Below are 26,166 nucleotides of genomic sequence, written 5' to 3' on the forward strand. Positions count from 1 at the left end.
CATTTCATAAGGCATTTCTCCATTCTGGTAAATTAAAGTATTGGATAGTGATTTTGAAGCTTAGCCTGAAACTCTTCACATAAAAGGCTGTTGGTTTTCTGAGCTAATTCTGGCAACTGATTGTGCAGTTTCTAAAGAGGAGTCCATAAAGATACCAGTCAGTAAACTGATTTATCCTAACCTGCTTTTTGGTACAGTTTTGCAACTGTGGATCAAAATTTTTTGATCCACCTAAGGAATACATTTTGAAGAACATGTAGTTTACTGTCACTGTTACTATATTGTTTTTTCATGTCTCTAAATTTCTACATTTTTCTACTCTTTCACATGTTAAGCCTTGTATCGTGCTCCTTATACTCCTTTACATTTCAAGCCTTGTATCCTGTTCCTTATAAGGGTGAATATGCTGTCCTCTATGGAAATCTTTATTTGCAGAAGACAGCTATCCAGTTAGAAATTTTCTGGCAGTTTTCCTCCCATCTTTTTGAGCAATATGATTCTGCCTAAAGATTTGAAATGCCATTTATGCAACAACATATGTAATGGCTGGCTCCTACTGTTGTTTACCTAAACCATATTCCCTGTATTACTGTATAAATGCATACAGTTATTTACAATAAGATTATGTATATATAGTTGTTTATGTAGATTGCATTTCTGACTTTTGTCATGTGTGATATAAATGACAATGACATTGGCTTACATCAAAAATCACTTAGCATTCGGAGATTGACACTAAGTTCAGAAATCCAGTATCTGTACCATGTTCACTGACCAAGTTTCCACGAAGAACACATTTAATAAAATTTGTGGCCAAAGGATGTCCTAGGATTATTGACAAATGAACCTTTCTTTTTTTTTTTTTAATTTTATTTATTTGATACAGAGAGAGATCACAAGTAGGCAGAGAGGCAGGCAGAGAGAGAAGAGGAAGCAGGCTCTCCGCTGAGCAGAGAGCTTGATGCGGGGCTTGATCTCCAGGACCCTGAGATCATAACCTGAGCTGAAGGCAGAGGCTTAACCCACTGAGCCACCCAGGTGCCCCAACAAATGAACCTTTCATGAAGGCTGATTTTACATTTGAAGAAGAGGAGAAAGAGTTGGACACAAGTTGGGGATAATTTTGACCCACAGAATCTACAGAAGCTTTTGGAGAATTCTTTATTTTTGCACATTTGGTATGGTTTGGCTCTTGGAGTTATGTGTGTATGTAGCAATAAAGCAGCTTTTCCTGGGCTACTAGAATGGAATCCCATTTTCTTTAGGATATTGGCTTCTGGCTGGAAACACAATAAGGAATTATCTTGAATATATATATATATATATTTTTAAAGATTATTTATTTATTTATTTGACAGACAGAGATCATAAGTAGGCAGAGAGACAGGCAGAGAGAGAGGAAGGGAAGCAGGCTCCCTGTGGAGCAGAGAGCCCGATGCAAGGCTCAATCCTAGGATTCTGGGATCACGACCTGAGCCAAAGGCCAAGGCTTTAACCCACTGAGCCACCCAGGCCCGCCATATCTTGAACTTTTTATTTAGTCTCATTTTGCATCCTGGTGCAGACAAACACTCAGATGGCGAGAAATGGAAATACTTTGCCATCCAGTATTTTGCAAATGAAATTTAATACTTAGAGTGTGTTCATTTTTTAACAACTGATTTAATTGTTTTTAAGAAATATTTGACATTATTCATTTTTTACTCAGTGTTACCTTTTAATATTTATCATGGTTTATAAGCAGGTAAGATGATAGATTGTCATATGTTTATAAAATGTGCAAGAATCTATTTGGTCTTTGTTTCACTTAATGAGTTTTAATCCTAGATGTTTTATGCAGAGTCATTAAGGTGGTTGTAAAAAGAGCATGTATTTGTAATCTTTAAGAAATCTCTCTTTTTGGTTTTTTCCTCCAGGTTATCACACAACATTTGATTTTCCCCGCCACTTACATTTATCATATAGAAAGAAAACCACACACATAATTCTACAATTGCCTAGGAACAGTAGTTGCCATGGCATTTTTTGTTTGATATACGGGATACAGCTGTCTGTATTTCCAAAAATATGACTTGTTTCATTCAGTAGGGAAATGCACCAGTGCAGCATAACAGAATATTATCTGCTTTCCCCTTTTAAGGCTTTCCCATATATATATAAATATATTTAGTGTTGGTAGTTTTTTTTTTTTTTTTAAAGATTTTATTTATTTATATGACAGAGAGAAATCACAAGCAGGCAGAGAGGCAGGCAGAGAGAGAGAGGAGGAAGCAGGCTCCCCGCTGAGCAGAGAGCCCGATGCGGGACTCGATCCCAGGACCCTGAGATCACGACCCGAGCCAAGGCAGCGGCTTAACCCACTGAGCCACCCAGGCGCCCCTAGTGTTGGTAGTTTTAATCACATTTTCAGAGTCTTAATCACAAGAGCAAAATTAATGACCAATGTTTACAGAGCACTTACTAATATTTTGAGACCAGGGTACTAAGCACATTACTCATTTAGTGCTCTTGAAAATTCCTCTGAGCCATTACTTTTTAGGTTTCTGCCAGCTTTACCTCCGACCAAACGTAAGGAACTATGCTCATTATAAAGCTGTTAGACTTTAAAGAATAATACACTTCAAAGAATAACAGGTCATTAATGGAGTTAGTGTGGATTTTTCTCCCTTATCTACCAGTACACAAAAGTTGTGTCATTCTGAAGTACATACTGAATTAATAAAATATTTAAGATAATCAGTTTTAGGAATCTTCCTCTACAAGTTCCTATAGAATGAAGCTTACTTAGGCTTTCTACCGCTATGACATTTAGGACCTCATGGGCGAGAACATGCCTTTCTTTGGTAACCAGCATATACCAGAGACCAGGGCAGAGAAAAGCAGGCCTCTTTCCTGGAGCCATGGGGATAAAACTATGGGGTCACTGGGGTAACACCTGCCATACAGCCTTGGCCCCCTTTCCAAGATTAACTGAGTTGATCACTGTTTGTTCCCTTGGTTGCTGCTTTACTCTGGTGGGGGCCATAAGTCAGTTAATATATAGATGTTCCCTACTCTCCTACCCTACCCCTGGACATTTTTTTGTTCTAATCACTGACCATGGAGAACCTTAATTACCACCGTAGTCTGTCTTTTTAACTTGATCCTGACCTCTGATTTCTCCTGATTTATCTTCTCTTTTTTCATCTGAGATGTATTACTGAGTTAGGCCCTTATCTTTGGACATTTAAAAAATGTCATTAGTAAGGGATTATCACTAATAAGACTTGGTTTTATGATATCTCAAAGTATTATAGTGTTGATGAAATGAAAGCACAGGTTGCCTTAGGGAGAGAAATTTTAAAACCTTGCAAGAGTATATAACCCAGGTTGAACAATATGTGGGTTTTTTGTTTGTTTGCCTGTCTCTGACCTACATGGAGAAGGGCTGGAAAGGAAGTATACTATGGTAGAAGCAACCCTACTCTGGCTTGAGAGAGAGTCTTGAGTCTACCAATAGGTCTCTTATCATAATTCTTCTCATTGCCTTCTTTGTCTTCTACCTTGAAGAACAAGCCATTGAACTTCTTTGTGGCTTAGGTTTCCCTCTGTACAATAAGATTTTGTAACTAAATTTCCAAAGGTCTCTTCCAACTCTAGTGTGGCCAAATTATTTTATCTTTCGTTATCTTTTAGAATTGGCCTTTAACAGATAAAAGTGCTTTGTTACGTGGATCTTTGGTTTGATCAGTATTAATCAGATATTGATGCCTAGTCCTAGTATTACTTCTCTGAGGATTTTTGAAACTCTAAAGTACAATAATGAAGTAAAACATGGATTAACTGGGGCGCCTGGGTGGCTCAGTGGCTTAAGCCTCTGCATTTGGCTCAGGACATGATCTCAGGGTCCTGGGATCAAGCCCCTCATTAGGCTCTCTTCTCAGCAGGGAGCCTGCTGCCTCCTTTCTTTCTCTGCCTGCCTCTCTGCCTACTTGCTATCTCTGTCTGTCAAATAAATAAATAAAATCTTTAAAAAACAACAACAACATGGATTAACTGACATCTTTCTCCCTGAACCTCTGACTGTAACACAAAAGTGAACCCTGGTGCTTTGGACATCAATAAAATGAGGTAGAGGATACAGAGTTTGAGGAAGATATGCTCAAGTTAATGAATTTGTTAATTGGAGGATGCAGGTGATATCATTGACTAATAAGGAATTTGAATCTAGACCATTTTGAGAGAAATCTAGTAACAAGCTTGGCCACCAAGAATCCTCTGAAGGGATTATAATTTTAGTAACCTCTAAGTGAACCCAGCTCTAATCTCATTGCTTGCTGTCATAGAATTTATTTCAGCAAGTTGATAGGGAACACCCTTAAAACTGGCATAATAGATGACTGCTTCCATAGTGTGGCTTTAAGAGCTCCAGGCCCTGATATTACTACCCTGTTTCTCTTTCCCCTATATACAGTAGTCTGGAACGGGACACATCACCTCTAGTTCCTGATAGGGGTTTTCTTCATCTACGTTGACCTAGACAGGCGAAGACTTTCAGTTCTGTCAATGAAGGATCTTTAAACAGGTTTATTGAAAGAACATGAAAGTAGGATATAGAAGTTCTAGATTTTAGGAGCACGTGCCATTTAAGGGAGGGGATGGGTGTGGAAGGAGATTCAGGGCAGCAATACAAAGATCCCTAGCCTCACCAAAATAGCATTTTATTTTAAAGGCTTCATGAAGAGAGAAACTGGCATATATGCCTTCATTCAAGTAAAAAAATGCATGTGTGTGTATAACCAAGTATAGTGGATATGTATAAAAGGCTGGACACCAAAACTTCTGTGAGGTAACCTGTACTGGTTGGAGTTTACAAGGATTTTTTTCTTTTTTCCCCTCATCATTGTATGTATTGTTTGTATCTTATAGGAGATTTTTGCCAATTTTATGATCAAATCAATAGTAAAAATGAATTCATTGTGATTAAAAAAAACTTGCCGGTACAACTTTGCTTATTTTGCAAATTCATTATAATACTTCATACTTCTATATTACATTTACTTTATTATATGTTTTGAAGTTTAAGAAAACTGACCTGTTGTTCAACTTGTAAACTTATTTTAGAAAGAATTCTTCCATCAGGAATTAAGAATTCAGACTTGGGGTGTCTGGGTGGCTTAGTTGGTTAAGTGTCTGCCATTGGCACAAGTCATGGTCCCGGGGTCAAGCCCTGCTTCCGGTTCCCTGCTTCTCTCTCTCCCCCTCTGGTGCCCCCTGTGCTTGTGTTCTCTTGTGCTCTCTCTCTCTCAAATAAATAAAATCTTAAAAAAAAAAAAAAGAGAGAGAGTTAAGAGTTCAGACTTGACCTTTAGTTAGTTAGGTAACAGGTCATGCATAAGGATATGATTCATAGTAAATTAAATAGTATGTTGTAATATTTATAGAGAATATTCAGGTTGGAGAAGGATAATGTGATTCTGGCATTTAAGGAAAAAAGGTGAGTTTTAAGAGTTTCAAGGGGTGGCCTAGGTTTTCTCCTCTAACCCATTCCTCTCCACGTGTAGAAATCATAAATGGAAATAAAACCCCAAAGCTTCTAACAGAAACATTTAACAATGTCCTTGAAGCTGGGCTACCGTATTTCTGTCCTTTGATTCAAATTTTTTTCTTATTTTTCTATTTGTAGTTTTTCCTTTACTCTTTTCTATAGAATCTATTGATTTCAGTGACCCACTTCGTATACTTCAACAGTGATTAATAAGTGATCTAATAACTTGTACAGAGCTAGGACTCAGTAAATCTACTGAATGCCATTCAATTCCATTTTCTTCAGCTAAATTTAGTTCCATTTTGAACCAGTAAATCCTGATCTGGGTGTGAATTCTGAGGGATTAAGTATCTGGCATGGTTTTCAACTTGACCTTGCCACTTTCGCTAGTGTTCTCTTCTCTGTGCAGTATTTTCCTTTTCACAGACTGTAAAGCTCAGTGATGTGCATTTCTGTTCAGGGTGCAGTTTTTGCTAATGGCAGGCAGACTTAGTGACTCTAACTAAAGTAAATAATTGAACATCTCTAATCATTAACCAAAATGTTTTACCCTAGTAAGTAGAAACTTCCCTGTGTTCTTATTTTGTAAACGCTTTGGACTTAAATATAGTTTAATCTCAACTTCTTTTTAAAAATTTATTTTGGTGCTGGAAGCTAAAAACCACTCTAAATAGTTTTTCAACTTTAATTCTTTACATTAAATTTATGAAATATTCAAATTTACATATTATACAAAAATTCATATACCCATCCCCAAGATTTAGCAAATTAGTGTGAAGTATTGTGCTTTTATTAAATTCCCTTGGGGAGGATAGAGCTGCCTGAGGTAACCAAGGAGGAGTTTTTACACACAGTGAATTACACACAATGAATCTGGCTTCCGCAGTGGACTAAACACCAGTTCCTGAACACTGGGCGCTGTGTTGGGGTCTTAAGGTTGATTATTATGGAGATGGACTCTAACAGGACTCTTAACCACCATCATTGAGGACAAAGTATAGTCTTCGAATAAGTACCTCCTTTTATCCATACTTTTCAATCTATGTAGGAACTATCATTTGCTTATTTTATTTACAGATCATGTTCACGTACTTAAAAGTAGATGAGCTGCATGTAACATCAGCTAATGTTTACGAAGCAGGTTCTGTATACTAAGCACTGTGCTGAGTTTTCACACATGCCATTTCCCATAAGCATCCGGACCCTTCTGAGGTGTAGGTGCTCTTACTTTCCTCACCTTATAGATGAGGAGCTGAACGCTACAGAGACACTAGATGGCCATGCTTCCAAGTTCAAGCCCTGGCAAAGCCCAAACAAAGCTCATTTGTTTGGTAAGCATTACACTAGGCCGCCTTCCAACTTGCAAACCCTCTAGAAGCCTCTCTCCAGTTAGACACAAACTCACCTTCAAAACTACCCAGTAGCTCAAGCCTGACTAATGCAGGGGTAGGGCGGTTAGGAGACTATTAGGCGCACACTCCTGAAGGGCACAGGAAAACTAGGACTTAAGCATGCAGCTTGGTTAGACACTGATGGCCTTGCTCGCCTATTTTCTTTCTTTTATTAAAATTTTTTTTTAGCCTTTCATTTGTTTTTAATGTTTCAAGTTTTTATTTAAATTCTAATTCACATATAATGTAGTATTAGTTTCAGGAGCAGAATTTAGTGATTCACCACCTACATATAACACCCAGTGCTCAACACAGCAAATGCCTTCCTTAATCCCTATCCCCCATTTAGCCCATCCCCCACCCACCTCCCTCCAGCAACCCTCAGTTTGTTCTCTGTAGTCTCTCAGGGAGCCTGGCTGGCTCAGTCGCTTAAGTGTCTGCCTTTGGCTCAGGTCATGATCCCAGGATTGGCTCAGGCATGATCTCGGGGTCTTGGGATCAAGCACTGTGTCAGGCTCTCTGTTTCTCCCTCTCCCTCTGCCCCTACCTACCCCACTCCCTGCTTGTGCTCTATCAAATAAATAACATCTTTTTTTTAAAAAGTCTTTTTTGCCTCCCTCTTTTTTTTCTTTCCCCTGTGTTCATCTATTCTTTTTCTTCACTTCTACATATGAGTGAGATCATATGGTATTTGTCTTTCTCTGACTGACTTATTTTGCTTAGCTGAATACCCTCTAGCTCCATCCACATCCACATCATTGCAAATGGCAAAATTCCATTCTTTTTTATGGCTGAGTAATTTAATTCCATTATACACACACACACACATATACACACACACACGTGTGTGTGTGTATATATATACATATGTATGTGTGTATATATACACACACACACATACATATGCGCACACACACACACACGGACACACACCACATTTTCTTTATCCATCTCTCAGTTGATGGACACTTGGGCTTTTAACATGATTTGGCTTTGTTTACAATGCTATTGACATCAGGGTGCATGTGCCCCTTTGAGTTGGTATTTTTGTATCCTTTGGGTATATATCTAGTAGTGCAATTCCTGGGTCGTAGGGTAGCTCTGTTTGTAACTTTTTGAGGACCATCCATACTGTTTCCCAGAGTGGCTGCACCAGCTTGCATTCCCACCAACAGCGTAAGAACATTCCCCTTCCTCTGCATCCTTGCCAACGTCAGTTTCCCGTGTTGTTGACTTTAGCCATTCTGACCCATCTCATTGTAGTTTTCGTTTGCATTTCCTTGATGATGAGTGATGCTGAGCATCTTTTCATGTGTCTGTTGGCCATCTGTATGCCTTCTTTGGAAAAATGTCTATTCATATCTTCTTCCCATTTCTTTTTTCAAAGATTTTGTTTAATTATTTGTCAGAGATATATAGATATATATATATAGAGAGAGAGAGAAAGCATGAGCAGGGAGAGGGGCAGAGGGAGAAGCAGGCTCCCCACTGAACATGGAGACTGTTGCAGGGCTCAATCCCAGAACCCTGGATTCATGACCCGAACCAAAGGCAGACACTTAACTGATCCACCCAGGCGTTCCTTTGCCCATTTCTTAACTGCATTATTTGTTTTTTTGGGTGTTGAGCTTGATAAGTTCTACATAGATTTTGGATACTAACCCTTTATCAGATATGTCATTTGTAAATATCTTCTCCCATTCTGTAGGTTACCTTTTGGTTTTGTTGTTTGTTTCCTTTGCTGTGCAGAAGGCTTTTATCTTGATGAAGTCCATATAGTTCATTTTTGCTTTTCTTTCCATAGCATTTTGTATGGGAACTCATGATGTGTTTACTTAAGCAGCTGTGGTGGTTTAGTGAATCTGCTTTCTAGAAGTTGTCCTTCTTGGGTTAGAAGTGCTCTATTCTTGTATGCTGGCTGCATATACTGCACCCACATTCCTCAGTATACACCACTTTTCTTGGTTACAGTCTATTTAGGAACACCTAGAACTTCTAACTCGAATGCTTCTTTTCCTCTTGGCTTTTACTCAAGAAAAGACTGTTTGCAGTAGATATAGAACATCCCTTTCTCTCTCCCTCCTTTTTTTTTTTTTTTTTTTTTTTTTTAAAGATCTTATTTATTGGACACAGAGGAGGAGAGAGAAAGGAGAGGGAGCACAAAAAGTAGAGGGAGAAGCAAAGGGAGGGGGAGAAGCAGGCTCCTTACTGAGCAGGGAGCCCGATGAGGGGTTTGAGCCACCCAGGCGCCCTAGGACATCCCTTTCTCATGGTCCAGGGTCTCCTCTACTTTGGTCTTAATAGTGATGTTTTATTTTAATACAAAATAACTCCCAAGTCTGATTTATATTTACCTTACCTTTCCTTCTTAACTGATTATCTAAACTGATCATTCGTATTCCCTGAAAACTTCTGCCCTTTGCCTATCCTACATAAGTTGTTAAATTTACATTTTTGTCATAAACGTAGTAAGTCTTAACCATTAATTATAGCATGGAGTCTAGTTATGACAGGTCACTTGCATCTTTCTGGTACCACTCAGTGACAGTCATGCTGTCTTAACATTTTCCTTCCTGGTCTCTGTGGTTCCATTGCAGCTCTATAGTGTATGTCCATTTGTTTTCATGTTATACCTGCACAACAGGGTCAAGGGAATTAAATTCTGTAGGATAAAGTTATAAAAGATGTCCTCCTTCAAAAAGTTCATGTCTTTGCTCTGCTTTTCCCTCAGCTGCCTTCATAAATGCTATTGAAAATGTTTTAGTAAAACTAAAGTCTGTATATTTTGACAAATTTTAAATTCCTTATCCATAGAAATATAAATATCCTGTACAAAAATAAAAGTTTGCTTATTTTAAGACCTCTGGGGACATAAGTGAAATATGTGAGTCTATTTTTATTTTGCCTTTGAGTTATGGATAGGTTCATATAAACTTTGGAGTCTGCCATATAAATTCTACCCTTTAGTTTCTATACAGTATGTTTTATTATGACCAAAATTTAAGAGCTCTAACTCGTAGAAAGATTCTGTCATTTGAAAAATTCATGACTAATTCAAGTCATGACTGCTTTTATCAGGTAATAGAAAAGGCCAATAAATGACGGTGATTGGGAATCTGGCTCAAAGAGGAACACAGGTTTGCATCCTAAACCTCATGAAAGCAATCAGTCTAAGCACGGGAAACAAGTTTTCAGCGTGGACATAGGAGGAAAATCAAATGCTGCCCCAAATTTGTGCATTCAGCAGTTACTTATTGATCACTAACTATGTTCTTACCAGTAAAGTAGGTCTGTGAGAGAAAGGAGTTGTGCCTTGATAGGGCTTTATAGAGTAAATTCACCTGAGAAATAAAATGACATATTCTACAGCTTTTGATAGTTACATCATCATTTTGAAAAGTGAAGTGTTGCATTATTTAAGAAGAATTTTTCACCTTTTTCCTAATGACTTCTCAACTTGTTAATTTTATAAGATAGCAAATGAAAGTTTCCAAGCACAGGGATATATCATTAATCAATAAGAAGAAAACTTTATATTCTACTCAAAAGGATATTTAAATACTACTCATCCAGCTGTATGTTATAGTGCATTTCTTCTCAGCCCTTTATTGCCAAGAGTCCTTCTTCTGATTGTTTCAAAAGTCCAAATGGCAATTAAGGATCTGTGTCCACATCCACTCTGGAGGGGGACAGGGGTAGAGGGAGGGCCCTTAGGTTTAATCAGAATTGGCTGTAGGGACTGAATCAATCTGGGTTTGGGTGGCAGGTTTTAAGTCTTTCCTTGCTGGATTAGGTCTGGGTATATTAAGTGGAGATCAGATAAGGGTCCAGGATGGAGGCACAAGTTTGGAATTAATTGGCGTATGAATAATACATAAATCCAAGGGAATAAAGGAGATTACCAACCGAGTGAGCATAGACACTGAAGAGCGTGTTCCCAAGGACGGAGATGAGAAGGAACCCTAAGAGAAAATGGAGCATTGAGATCTGTGCAGAGTAGGGATGTGGTACCCTGGAAGTAAGAAAAAGAGAATTGTGAGAGTGTGGCCTATTCTGTCGAGTGCTACAGACAGATCAAATAAATGAGTTCTAAAAATTAACCACTAGTTTCGTGGTGGTGGTGATCATTGATGACTTTGATAGGAATAATTTTACTGGATCAAAAGTTGGGAAATATCTGGAAGTGTTCATGTGGGGGATGAGAAGTTGGAGACAAAAAAAAAAACAAAACAAAACTATGAACAACTCTTGGAAGCAGGTCAGTCATAAAGAAAGAGTGAGACGACGTGGCAGTGCGCCAGGGGGCGGCAGGTGGCGCTGAGGCAGGCCTGTCTTCAGGTCCATGGACAGTCACATGCCAGGCGTGTGAGCGCTGGCTCTGGAGAGAGCCGGTGACCTCAAGTGACCTTGCCGTGGGTAGACATAAATTTTTGAGATGTTTGTCATTAATACATTAGTACTAAAAAGGAAAGATTAATCGAGCCAGCTGTTTTAACGTACAGACATTCTTCCCTTTCCGCCTCTTGCTCTACATCCATATTTTCTCCCTATTTTTCTCTGAAAGCTAGTTTTTCACTCTTATGCTTATGGGTCCTCCACATGATAATTGGTTATTCGTATGCCATTCTTCCATCCTGGCCTAAGATTTTTGAGAAGGACCCTATTTTATTTTGCTGTGTTTCCATCTCCTAGCTCAGCTCCTGGCACACGGCAGATGCTCCCTAAATGTGTTTTGAAGGAATGACTCTTATGTTGCATCTCGGCATATGAAGTAGTCGATGTAAAGGTCAGGATCTTCCCGGAGTTCGCTATTCATTTCTAAACAGAGATCGTGTCTGGTCATTTTGTTTCCCAGAGCCCGTGTGGAACAGGCATTGTGAGGACCGGCTCTCTGCAGCTCAGCAGCACATCTGCCGGCAGTTCATCTTTGAAGAGGACAAAGCGAAAAGCACCTTCCCCACCCTCCAAAGTACCCCTGCATCAAAGTGATGACAACAGTCCCAGCACTGGTAACGTGTCTTTTCCCATTAACATTACGTGTGCATTAGGTCTTATTTCAGACAGACAGTCAAGTGATAGAGGTTATAAATCAGGTCTTCTTACTAAAAGATGATACTTACACTAAGGCTTTTTAATTAATTTTAATAATATTTAGATAGCCCCTGATTATTCTCACTTAACTACCTTTTAAAAATCCGCAACATTAAAAAAAAAAAAATTGCCTGGCTCCCTGACCCTCAGATTGAGTGTGTGGTCATCTGTGAATCTCTTCAGGACACTCTCGTTCCAGGATTGACTCCCTGTAGGAAGGGGGAGCTAAGTCAATTTTAGTTGCTTCAAAGCTGGATGGTGAAATGGCTTCTAACAAAGTTAGGGCTATCTCTTCCCAAATTACATACACATGAATTAAGCTACTAAGGGATTACTATATCTGTGACTTGTTTGTAAGGTGTACTGCTTCTGTCTCCCAGTCTTGCAGGCAGGATGCACAGTTCCTTCGGACGGTGTTTTGGAAGCAAACTCTCCTGATGGGCTGCCCAGCCCAGGTAGGACACCTTTACTCCACATCACTTAGTTCCTGGAAAAAGACATTTCAAGGTCGTTGAGGAATGAATCTAGTTATAATTCTCTGTCTGTGAAAGAGACACAGATGCTTTGACTCTTCTTTCGCAAATTTTACATTCTGAAACGAAAAAATTTCCACCCTGGGTTGAGTATGAAACTGACAGGACTCAAAATTTTAGTTTTGTGATAGTACCGAAAGAACTTTCCTTATGCCAAGTCCAGTTACTAACATGTGTCATTCCTCCAAGAGGAATGACACGTTAGTTAGGAATGTACCTTAGTGTGTTCAGAAGAAACTTACACCAGTGTGTAAGGTACCATTGTTTACACAACTGTCGTAGGTATGAATCTGATGTACATAGTGTCCTAGTTAAGCGGTAAAAATTTGTTATCTTGAAGTATTTCCTATTATATGGTGTCATTTTGGATTCTTTAAATAAATGAAATGCCAGTAAAAATTAACTTAATACTGTTTCCCTATGTTTTAATAGTAGCTATTATAAGAATAAATATGGTAAAATTTCTTAATTCTTAGACTTAATGTTAGCTATAAATGAATATGAAAGACTAATGTCTAACCAAAAATAGAATATTACTCTGTCAGCACTTTAGCATGGGTATAATTTTATAGGTATGAAAATTGCTCAATAGAACCCTATCTAGTTTTTATAATTAATGTTCATAAGCACAGGAGAAACTCAGGAGCACCCAAATGCTCCTAAATCTTTTAATACTTAGGTGATTTTTAGGAATTTGAGATTTTGACCCATATTATATAAGAATTCTCCTGTCCTCTGTGATTAAGAACATTATTCTTATATAACTAGTCATGACTTTTCTTATTTCTTAAGTCTTACCCAGAATAATATCAATGATACCTCAGGTTTCTGGACCTCCAGCACCTTTGAAAATACTATTTCATGCTATAGTCTCTTCATTTGCTGTATTTGCAGAATTTATTTGTGAAAGATAATGGTCTTTAATATTTTGTCTGTCTGCCTTTTGTAATGCATTTTGCATGCCTTGACTTTCTGGAAAAGCTCAAAACATGTTTAAATTTGCTGTTTAGAAATCCTTTGTCAATTGAATTAATGTTAAACCAAGTACTATAAGATCTTTCAACTTTGAAATGTACATGTTAGCATAATACATCATGTCAGTTAACCATAATCCTGGTATATTTTTCATGTTCAAAATCTTAAAAGATCCCAACCATCTATATATATTTGCCAACCTCATTAAAAAACCTAAAGTAATATTTGTATTTATGTTCAAATGTTGAAGTTGTTCTCAAATAAAACTTCACAGTAAAAAAAAAAAAATTCCTTTTTTTTCACAAAGGAATTTTATTTATATAATATCAAACCATATATGTGAAATGAGAAGATTCAGAAGTATTAGAAAGGAGGTGTGAATGCTATTCAGACTTTGCTTGGTATCTATTCCCCCCCCCCCGCCCCCGTTAGCTCTTCTCGTTTAACACATGGATAATTGTGAGCTAATAGATCTGATTTATTCGAAATGCTTCTTGTTCTCTGCTTGCCTTAACTCTGTTGACTAAGTGCCATTTCCACAGATTTTACTTCTTTGGCAGACTCCTCCCTTGGCCCCGGGCTCCCCAGTCACGAACACTGCACTGTGCCCAGACTGCTGGATGAACCCTCTCTCTCTGAATGCCCTGGAACGCCTGAGGCGGCCGTAACATCTCTGACATGTAGGTGGCGGGGCCTTTCCTGCCTGGTGCTTGGTTTAATGCAGATTAAGATTATCACCAGGTCAGCATTTCATTACTTGGCTACCCTTTGTGTAAAAAGGTCTCAAAGAAATACTAGTTTCCTCCTTTCACTCAAAAATTCTCTTATGGGTTTGGAGGTTATGATGTTTTCCCTAACCAGATGAATATGACAAGGCCTAAGATGAATAAAACAAGTGGTTCTGGAGGACTTCAGCTTTTCTTCTATTAGGCTTTCTGCTTTTTTTGGCAAAACTCTGAACTCTGTATTTTCAGTGTTCAATTTTATGAATATTAAAGAATATATATATTATATATATATAATTTTTTTCTTTCTTTTGTTATCTAGTCCTGGCTTACTTTCTGAAGTATTGCTTTTGATTGGGATTTTTCTATTAAATTATTGGAATTATTTTGTTACCAGATGGCAAAATTTTATAGTTAGGTAATACTTGCATTTCATTATAAATAATTTTATTCAATTTTTTATTAACTCAAAATGAGTCCTTATTTAAAATTATTTAAAATTAATGTCACATACTGTTTATAGTAATGCAAAATTGTGCAGCCAGTTTGGAAAATAGTTTGATAATTTTTTTTTTTAAAGATTTTATTTATTTGACAGAGATGAACAATGAGAGAGGGAACACAAGCAGGGGGAATCAGGGAGGGAGAAGTAGGCGCCCTGTGGAAAAGGGAGCCCACTGTGGGGTTCGATCCCAGGACCCTGGGATCATCACTTGAGCCAAAGGCAGATGTTTAACAACTGAGCCACCCAGGCACCACGACAAATTTTTAAAAATAAAATTTAAGCATTCATTTTTCTATATAGCCCAGCAGTCCCACTCCTAGGGATTTTCCAAGAAAAAATGAAAACCTCTGTGCACACAAAAACTTAACATGTAAATTATTTTAGGATTTTTATTCATAATTGCCCCAAGTAGGAAACAACCCAATGTCCCTAAACTGAGGAACGGATGAACTATGGTCAGTCTGTACATTGGAATGCTACCACCTACCCATCCAAAGGAATGAATACTACATGCGGTGACATGGCTGAATCTCCGAAGCCTTGAGTTAAATGGGGAAGCCAGTTGTAAATGGCTAGATGTTGAATGATTTCATTCATATGACATTCTTGCAAGGGTGAAACTATAGAGAAAAGAGTAAGCAGGGTCTAGACTTAGGGGGAAGGGAGGATCACCAGAGGACCTGGGGTTTTTGGAGATCGATGGACTTGTTCTATATCTTGATTTTGATTGTAATAATTAAACTTTCAAAAGATGACTTCTGTGATTTTTTAAACATTTATACTTTCAAAGTTGTTAAATCTTAAAACTTTACAAAGATTTTGAACACTGTGTTCTTTGAAAGCGACTGTTCTTCCCTTAAAACTTATGAAGCTGGTCTATGATCATTGTGCTGCCTTATTTGTGGAATTTGTTGTTTACAACCCTCACCGAGTCTTTTTTATTGTCCTAAAATGTGGCCATCATATAACATATACAAAACAAAGTTGATTTTTTATTTTTCAAAGCTTGGGGCAATTTATGCTAGTCAACTAACCAACTCTGAAAGTTTTTTTTTGATTGTTAGAATTTTAATTTTTTTTTTATTTTATTTTTTTAAATATTTTATTTATTTGACAGAGAGAGATCACAAGTAGACAGACAGAGAGGGGGAAGCAGGCTCCCTGCTGAGCAGAGAGCCCAATGTGGGGCTCTATCCCAGGACCCTGAGATCATGACCTGAGCTGGAGGCAGAGGCTTAACCCACTGAGCCACCTAGGTGCCCCGGAATATTAGAATTTTTAAAAATAATCACAATCTTTCCTAAGACTTTTAAGAATAGGAATACTCTTCAAGCTAATAAAATATGTATATACACATATGTAATATGTGTGTGTATATATATATATATTTTAAGCAAGCCTATATGATGCTTATAACTACCAAGTTATAAAATTTCAGAAAAATAATTTGAAAAGATTTTTGAAATACATAACTCATTCTTTAACTGAGACTGGTTTCTCAGTGAGGAGTCCTATACTCAAGTTGAAGTACTTTTCTTTTCTTTTTTTTTTTTAGGATTTATTAGAGTGAGAGAACATGTGCATGCCTGTGCCCACCAGTGAGGAATGGTGGGGGAGGGGCAGAGGGTGAAGGAGAGACTCTCAAGCAGACTCCCTGCTGATTGTGAATCCCAAGGCAGGGCTCATCCCAGGACCCAGAAATATGTGACCTGAGCTGAAATCAAGAGTCAGATGCTAAACTGAGCCACCCAGGACGCCTATATGAAATAGCTTTGATGGGCAAGAGAGAAATAGGGATAACAATAACTGGCTAAGCGTTTCCTCAGTTAAACTAATTTGTAAGGAGCTTAAGATATGCTAAGGGGCCATTTATAAAACACATTTGCATCTAAACTGGAACAGACGTTAATTTTCTCAAACAGTTTTCAAATTATATAAATGTACTCTTACTGCACAAACATGATATACTATTGTAGGCACATAATATTATACATTGGTATCATAATGATGCTTTCACATGTCATAATAAAATAAGACTTGCCAAAATATATTTTTTAAAAATTCATTTAAATTCAAATTCTTTAATATTTTTCCTGTTGAGTAATCTCCTTTTTTTACTCACAATGAAACTGTCAATAAAAGTCTCCATATTTGTTTGTTAAATAGCATAAATAGCATACTTTTCTGCCTAGAGATAAAATTAAAGACATACATTACTTTAAATACTTAAGTACATTGAAGTTTTTATTAAATTTTGTGGATGTGCTGATCACTATAATCTAATGCTACACCATCCCCCTCCCCCATTGTGGTAAAATTAAATTTTGTTCAGCTGCTATTGTGTAAATGGCAGTGTTAGATTATACTTAAATAAGCAAAGATTCAGAGACTCATTCTTTGGTTTAAATTAAATTTCACAGCTACTGTGGATACCAATTAGGATGTCTCCTCTTTTAATCTGTTGGACATTTGTTGTTGGTACTAAAGGAACAATGACAAAACTCATTCTTATACAATGAAATATTAACTGCAGCTTTTGAAGAGAATCATTCTTACACACACACACACACACACACACTGATACGGGATGATTTTTTCAGCCATAGTTAAGTGGAGAAACAGAAGGTGAAAAATATCAGCTATAGTATGCTTCCATTTATATTAAATGGACCCATAAAAAAGAAGGAAGCATGAGTATGCGTATCTGCTTGTATGCTCATTATACTTTTTCTTTTTTTTTTTTTTAAAGATTTTATTTATTTATTTGACAGAGAGAAATCACAAGTAGATGAAGAGGCAGAGAGAGAGAGAGAGAGGGAAGCAGGCTCCCTGCTGAGCAGAGAGCCCAATGCAGGGCTCTATCCCAGGACCCTGAGATCATGACTTGAGCCGAAGGCAGCGGCTTAACCCACTGAGCCACCCAGGCACCCCTACTTTCTGATAATATGTAGGAAAAACCTGTTAAAGGAAGTTGCCTCTGAGAAACTGAGTGGGAATAATTTTCATTGTATAATACTCATATTTTCAAAAAGTATATTGTGTCTAAATGGCTTTTAATTCTGGTTTTGTATTAGAAGCACCTTAGGAGCCTTAAAAATTCCTGGTGCCACCCTTCAGAGATTTTTTTTTTTTAAGATTTTATTATTTATTTGACAGACAGAGATCACAAGTAGGCAGAGAGGCTGGCAGAGAGAGAGGGGGAAGCAGGCTTCCTGCTGAGCAGAGAGCCTGATGTGGGGCTCGATCCCAGGACCCTGGGATCATGACCTGAGCTGAAGGCAGAGGCTTTAACCCACTGAGCCACCCAGGTGCCACCCCTTCAGAGATTCTGATTTAACAGGTGTGGAGAGGGTGTAAACACTGGTATTCTTTTTATTTATTTATTTATTTTAAAGATTTTATTTATTTATTTGACAGATCACACAAGTAGGCAGAGAGAGAGGAGGAAGCAGGCTCCCTGCTGAGCAGAGAGCCTGATGCGGGACTCGATCCCAGGACCCTGAGATCATGACCTGAGCCGAGGGCAGCGGCTTAACCCTCTGAGCCACCCAGGCGCCCCAACACTGGTATTCTTAAAAGGGGCTCAGATAGTTCTCTGTTGTAGTTCTGATAACTTCTGAGTCAGATTTTATAAGTATACTTGTATAGATATAAAATTTTTAAATCTCATGTTCTTTTAATTAATATTTAGAGCTATTATATGAATGTAAAATCATTTAAATTCAAAGATACATAGCTATCTCTCAGGCTGAGACATGTAACTTGAAGATTATGAGTTTAAATAACTTTTTTCTCTACCATGAATAAAACCTAGCATGATAGCATATTATTTTTAGAATTGTATATGTCCAAGATAATTTGGCTATATGTTAATGTGATTACTCATCATTAGAGGATTATTTTCTTATTAGTTTTGGGTGAGCATTTAAAAGAGTCCAGCTAATTATTATTTTTAAAATTCCTTTCTTGCTGGGATTGCATAGGATGAATGAGGCAAATTAATATTTAGGATTATATCTTCATTTCTTTGTAGCTGGAATAAGCTCTGATCATAGCCTTGAAGAGATAGATGAAAAGGAAGAACTGAGTGAAGTGCCCAAAGATGAGACTGAAAATATTTCTCTGAAGTCACAAGCCATTCCTTTTGGATCTACTGATATAATAAATACACTGAAAAATGATCCTGACTCAGCCCTTGGCAATGTTACTGGAGAGTCCTCACAGAACTCCAAAGAAGAAAAACAAGAAGCTAGAAACACAGATAGACAGTAAGTAGTCTATTTGCTGGAAGTGTCGGTGATGGTTTGTTTAATGAGTACTAGTCTCTGAATTATAGATCTGATATTATAAACACAAATATAGTAGTCTCTTTAGTTTAGACTCTGTTCACCATCATTATCAGAATGCTTATTAATAAAGTATCCATATGCATGTTTTGTTTTTAAATAAAATCAAAATCAACAGTTCTGGTATCCCTGTGTGAGACAAACCATAGCATGTAGTTAATTTGTGACTCAAATATAAAAGTATCTCTTTGAAAAATATATGTTTATAAAAAATAAAAAATTAATTTAAAAAAATGTAAAAAAAAAGTATCTCTTTGTTTGTATTGTATGGGTTTTGCGTATTTTCTGTTTGATCTAAATGAAACATTTAATTTTTAAGTTTCACCAAATGCTTCTCAAGAATTTTCACTGATGTATAAAACAATTCTGCATATTAAATTATGATGTTAAGTTACTAATTTAGTTTTTATAGTTAACTTTATAATGCTGAGAGAGCACTTTCCACTTGGCCCTAGGAATTGAAGTTAATACTACAGTATGCTTATATTGTGTTAGAAATGCCACCTCACGAGTAAAAATGAAATTAAGTAAGCAAAGTAAACCATATTCATCAAAGTTTTACTATAATTTTCATGGGAGTGTCACCAAATTAAACCCTTCTATCACTAAAAATAAGACAAAAAAACAGTTGAGGTCAGCCCACATCCTGATTTGCCAGAAGTTGGCTTTGTCAGATGAAAGACTTAAATATTTCATTCAGTTTCCTTTTTCTTTAAAAGACAAATAATAATAACAGAAAGACACTGTTTTTGGAAAAGTATCCATTTTACCAGGCTTCTTAGATCCTTCCTTATAATAGGACCACTCTTTGAAAGCTAATGGTTCATAGCAGCATTTCCTCTCAGGTTTTTTTTTATATTTTTTCTTTGCTATTAAATTTCCAGTATTTGGCAGAAGAAAGATGATTATTTCAATCCATCTGTCTTTGGAAATTATTGCCTCTTTTCTCATCTGGCGCGTGCACGTGTATGTGTGTGTGAGTGTTTAAATAGTATCAGTATATAACATATAATATCCTGTTTTGCAGAGGGCCACACATAATGGTTTATGATGCAAGTAGTGGAGAGAGGGTAGTTGACAGTTTAAGAAACTTGAAGTCATTGGGCCCACACCAGGAGAATGGTGAGTTCCATAAACACTAATAGCCAATGTTTTCAGAGCACTTACTGTATGCCAAAGGGCCATTCTTAAAACTTTATATACAATAACTCATTTAATCTTGTCTATTAACTCATTTACAGGTCTGACTATTTTCAGTTCCACTTTATGGTTCATTGAACCACAGTGATGCTATGTAATTCACAAGGGTTCCCGTTAATTAGTAAGTAGCGGACCCTGGATTTGAACTCAGGCAATATTACTGTCACAAGTGCTATTAACTACTGTGTGTACTGTTTTTGTTGTTAAATCTTAGACGTTGTTTAACCTAGATCTTGGATCTTAAAGATGTATACTCTGTGCATCCATTTGTGATCTATTTCCCTTTTTTTTCTTTTTACTAACTCCCAAGTCCAAAACTGTTTTACTTAGGTGAAACTTGTCTACATGATTTTTAATCTAATTGCATAATGTTGACATCTAATTATGTGATGTTATTTACCAGTATCTTCCACACCCCAACTCCCTAGTCAAGATGTTTCTTTGCTTTGTTATATTTCACTCCATTCTGTCTTTAAAACTATGCTCATTTTTTTTCTTTGCAAGACATATGATTTCACCCATTCATTCAACTATCCACCAAATCCTGTCACTTCACTAATTTTGTTACTTGCTTACTAGAAGCCATGTATTTCTCTAAAAGGTCTTGTCGGCTCAACCAGATTGGCCAGTCTTTTGGATCAGAGAAATTACATCCAATACTTTGAATTCCTCATAGCACCTAGTAGAATACTGACCTATTGTTAAACTATACAAGTCATCAACTTAAGATTTTTTTTTTTTGACTTTACAATGGTGTGCAAGTGATACACACTCCATAGAAACTGTACTTTGAATTCTAAATTTTGGCATTTTCCTGGGCTAGCAATGTGCTGTGTGATACTTTGGCACAATGCTGGGCATCAGCAGCTCTGGCTCCCAGTTGGCTTTCCAATGGTAAAAGCCCTCACATCTGCCACCATTCTGCTGTTCACTTTCAGTACAGTAGTTAATAAGTTACATTAGATACTCAGCCCTTTACTATAGAAGAGGCTCTGTGAGAGAATGATTTTGCCCAACTGTAGGCTAAAGTGTTTTGAACACATTTAAAGTAGTATAGTATTCTGTAATATTCTGTAGCTTAGATGTACTAAATGCATTTGACTTAACAATATGTTCAAGTTATGATGGAATAGGTTACAGTGTAACCCTATCATTAGTTGAGGAAGATCTGTACTTAAGGTTGAAGTTCAGAAAAATGACACTACAGAAATAGAAGATGCGAGGAATGCACGTATTATAAGAAGATATGAAGGAATTTGCTTATGAATTCTCATAGTCCAGTCTGTTATATTAATATACAAAACTAGGTGAAGATTCTTAGAAAACATAGGCATATACATATTCATATTTGGATAAAATGTTGATTATTCCAGTGTCACAAGTGGATAGACTGATGTAGATATATGTTGTTTTACCTATGTAGGATGTGTTGGTTATTTCAAATAGGTCTCTGGTTCATTTTCCCCATGGTCAATACCATCCTGAGATAAAATACTTAGAAGTTCTAAAAGTATATAATTTCCCCATCCTTTTCCTCTTGATTCAGTTCTTCACAACATACATTCTGATGGCCAATAGAATTTTACTGAGAAATCATGCTGCTTCCTTTTTTTAAAAATGATGGATCATTTTTGCTAAGATTTTGGCATCAAAATCTTAGTGCTATGGTCACAGGTGTATTTCTATAAGAATATTTTTTTGGTTTACATTTGATTTGCAATGACCTCTGTTAACTCTAGGTGGGGTTTTTTTTCTGTTTTTTAAAATTAAAGTATTTAGGCAATTTTTAAAATAAATTATTTTTATTATCTTAAAAACAGTTTTATAGTTTTCTTCCTTTTTTATCTACATTATGTACTTGTTTCAATCATTCTTCTGACAGATGATTCATTTTGTAGCTGTTGTTGTCAGTTTTGAGTAGGGGAAGGAAAGGATAGTACAAAATTTACCTTTTCCTTCTACTGGCTATCATTGGAAAATGACCTAACCATTTGTTGACATTGGTTGGTGTCATTATCAGGTATGTATGGGGATGGATTAGCTACTAAATCCAGCAGTGATCCCAGGTTTCCAGTCCTGTCATTGGGAATAATTGTGAGATTTTGATGAGAAATTCAGAATTGGTGAATAGTGAAAAATAGACATTTGGAGTTCCAAAAGCAATTAGTTAGGGTTTATAGGGAAATGAATTTAAAATATGTTGATTTACTTTGTTTTGGAAAATATTTCTGTTGTGTAACATAGGTATATAGCTATGCCTATATTCACTGGAAAATGAGAAATAGGCAAGAAAGAAGGGAATACATTTACATTCATTTCCTGGTACCAGGGACCATTTTTTTTGTGCTTATAGAGGTATTGACAATAGTACTTTTCATATAGATATTAAAAATACTTACAAACCAAGTAAAAAACAGCATAGGAAGAAATGTGTCTTTTTCATGAAAATCAAATGTGTCACAAAAGTTAATAATTATGAGTCATTGAGAGGTCACTTGTATAGAAAACAAATATTCTGCAAATCAGTTGCATTTTTTAAGGAAGAATAAAAATTAAGTCCATTTGAAAATTAGATATTTAATTTAAGAACTTGCAACATAATAGAAAATTTAACCATGACATAATTTTTTTCTCTTGCATGCATGTTTCTTTTTGTTCTGGGGAATATCCTACCTAATTAGCATGTTACATAAATGACATATGAAATATAATACATATTTTCACCTTTTTACATCTGAGGAAGCTGGGTTTGGCTCAGAGAGGTTAAGTAACATATAAGTCCAGCTGGGTTCTGGACTCAGGTTTCTATGATGCCAAAGCCCAAGCTGTTTTTCCTGATGCTCTTACCTGCTTTTATATCATTAGTGGGCTGAAAATTATCTGTAGAATTCAAACCAACCTATTTCAGTTTGGGGGAGGCAGGCATTGAAAACTTGAGGTTTTTCTACTTTGTTCATATTTGACTTAGCAATATTTTTTTTTTCTCTCAGTGGATCAAAATGAAAGAATTGTCACTCCACCAAACACAGAAGATCATATGAAAAATGGAGTGAGGAGAACAATAATCAACGTAGGAGGCGTTGCCAAAAATAACAATGTGGACACGGAAGTTGACAGACTATCAGACTATCAAGCGCATAAAACTGATACCGCTGACAGTTACAAGGAGAATCACCTGGCTGCTTCATTAGTACAGGACCCAAAACTGAATCAATCCAGTGAAGAAAAGACCAAAATGCAGGATGCAGCCATTCAGACCATCCCTTCTACTGACAGCTCTCATGGGAACCACCGAGATCATGATTTGTCTGATTTCAAAGTTAATGAAAGTGTGCCAACTCCAAGTAACAATAAATCAACTCGGCCCTTCTCTTCAAGTCCCCAGGATGCTGTAGATGCCTCAGGAACATTCAGGAGTCAGGGCCTCCTAAATGTACATTCAGAAAATCAACTCCCCATTAAAGGTCCAGTTGGTTCACACAGTAATGAGGATCTTTTGCCTCCTATAGATGGGGTTGATAAGGATTCAGCTATTTCTCATGGGAAGAATTATCCATTGTATAGACAGGACTATGATCCCAAGCCAAAACCTTCAAATGAAATCACGAGAGACTACATACCCAAAATTGGAATGACTACTTATAAAATTGTGCCTCCCAAATCCTTGGAGATATTGAAAAATTGGGAATCAGAAACCACTGGGGATAAAGATGATCAGGAGATACATACTTTAGGAAGAAAGCACACTCATGAGAGTTTGAAAGAAACTGCAATCCAAACAGAAGATATTATTTCTGAAAGCCCGAAGGTGCCACAGGCAGACGTTCAGCTGAAGCTTCCCCCAAGAACAGGGCATCTAGTGCACAGCGTGGAGAGCTCATCCCACCTCGCCATGGGAAATCCTCTGAAGCCTCCTCCCAGGACGACGAAAGACACAGGTACAGCTCCATTTGTGCCGAATTTGGAAGATATAAACAATATTTTGGAGTCAAAACTTAAATCTCGGGTTTCACATTCCCAGACCAAACCAAGTTCTTTTTTCCTGCAAATGCAAAAAAGAGTTTCAGGTCAGTATGTCACATCTGCAGCTGCCAGGAGTGTGCATGTGGCCCCTAACCCCACTCCACAAGAACTACTAAAGAAGGAGGGGGAAAGGGATGCGATACCACCTCTGGAGGAGCAAACTCTTTCTCCCTTAAGTAAGACAGCTCCATCCCTTCCACAGCCCCATACAAAAAACCCTCAGGATGGCAGCAGCAGCCAGAAGCCCACTGAAACCTCTCCTCCTCCCGGAGCTCCAAAACCTGCTCCTCTTCTGGCCAGTCAGTTAGCAGCACTAAATCTGAAGACTTTGAAAACTTTTGGGGCCCCGAGACCTTACGTGAGCTCTGCTCCGTCTCCCTTTGCCCTTGCCGTGGTGAAACGATCCCAGTCTCTCAGCAAAGTGCGCCCAGAGCGGAGCGACGAGGGTGCGGCTGCCCCCCCTCCACCTGACGCAGAAGAAGGGAAGTCTCCTTCTGAACATCAGGTTGTGGGCATCCCACAGCTGTGTGTGAGTGAGGAGGTAAGGTGACCGTTTTAAAAATAAGGGATTCCAATACAGCCTGGTTTCAATGAGGGTCGACAAGCATGTTGGTGTTTGTGTGTGACTTAATTCTGAATTCCTATTAATCTAATAGCAAGCTACCATAGGGGTAAAAAGAGAAGTAATACATAAAATCTGATTATTTACTCTCAGAGCTATTATTAATTTAACACGATTAGGTAGTACTATAAAGGTCATCATTCTATAATTGTATCATTAGCAAATACAGTAATTTAAAGTTTCTTTGCTCCTACATTTGCATAACTTACTGCTTTATAGTTCTGATTCTATTTTCCTCTTCTGCTTTTCTCAGTTTGTTAACAACTTTTCTGGATTTTCCGGTTTCTTTTCTTCTCCAATTCTACCCAATGGCAAAATAGATAGTTTTAATTATATAGAAACATAAGCAGTATTTATAGACTAGATAAAATAACCAAACATTTCCCAGCTAGACATTTTCAATCACACACACTCAACCTCAGTTACCAAACATTGATACATTGAAATAACTTAAACTAAAACTAGAGTTTAAATATGTAATTTTCTTAATTTCCCATTTTTGTTAATTCAGTGTCAACTTTACCAGTTACTGGTTTGACTAAAATATCATTTAACCACTGTCTAACTTTAATAATTGACATAAAAAGGGACATTTGTTGACTTCGTATTTGGTCAACTGAGTGTTATAATTTGGTAGATTCAAATAGTATAGTCAGAGGAAAGGATGACATTTACAGTATCAATTACAATAATCCCCTTGCAAGTTAAAAAATATTTTGTTTACCTTTACTCTGATAGTGTTTAAAGAATACGTTCAGATTTGTGTGACAGTTCCAGAAGTATTTTACAGTACTTTTCAAACATTCCTAGAGTAACAGAACATTAACCACACTGCCAAGTAAAGATTTTTTCCATAGTCTCAAAGCAATATTCATCTCGAAGGACATTTCTTTGTATATTTCACATTTATATTTCTTCGCTTTGATATAATGTCAGGAAGAGATATATGGTATAGAGATTAATTCTTTACTTGGGAACAAAGCCTGGGTTTCTTCTTAGGATGGAATGCCATTCCTAAACAACAGAAGTTTGATTTAGATAATACAGTTTTTGAGTCATTGCCTGAACTCCATTTAGCTCATCTTTCGTAAAGATGTTTGGCAGTTTAAAAAAGACATTTTTAAGATTATTTGATAATAGTTCCAAGTTAAATCAGTTATTAAATATTCTTTCCTAAGAAGCTTAATTAAATTTCTGATTCTTAAATATGGAGATTCCTAATACTTAT

The 26,166-nt window shown here is 37.0% G+C and overlaps 1 protein-coding gene across 8 annotated transcripts in view; it reads left to right on the forward strand.

The window, feature by feature from the left end:
- Nucleotides 1–26,166, forward strand: part of COBLL1 (cordon-bleu WH2 repeat protein like 1) — a 169,539-nt gene that overhangs the window by 135,160 nt on the left and 8,213 nt on the right. For 6 of the 8 annotated variants that reach the window (XM_013052006.2, XM_013052010.2, XM_045066835.1 and 3 more), the window contains 6 exons: nt 11,774–11,927; nt 12,390–12,464; nt 14,060–14,197; nt 18,781–19,015; nt 20,121–20,215; nt 23,284–24,857. In XM_013052006.2, the coding sequence (XP_012907460.2) occupies nt 11,774–11,927; nt 12,390–12,464; nt 14,060–14,197; nt 18,781–19,015; nt 20,121–20,215; nt 23,284–24,857 (2,271 nt within the window). The remainder of the gene's footprint in view (nt 1–11,773; nt 11,928–12,389; nt 12,465–14,059; nt 14,198–18,780; nt 19,016–20,120; nt 20,216–23,283; nt 24,858–26,166) is intronic. The other 2 variants (XM_045066834.1, XM_045066836.1) reach the window with 1 other exon arrangement.

Source organism: Mustela putorius, unplaced genomic scaffold, assembly GCF_011764305.1.
Source record: "Mustela putorius furo isolate JIRA1106 unplaced genomic scaffold, ASM1176430v1.1 tig00003869_pilon_pilon_pilon, whole genome shotgun sequence".
NCBI classification, from domain to species: domain Eukaryota; kingdom Metazoa; phylum Chordata; class Mammalia; order Carnivora; family Mustelidae; genus Mustela; species Mustela putorius.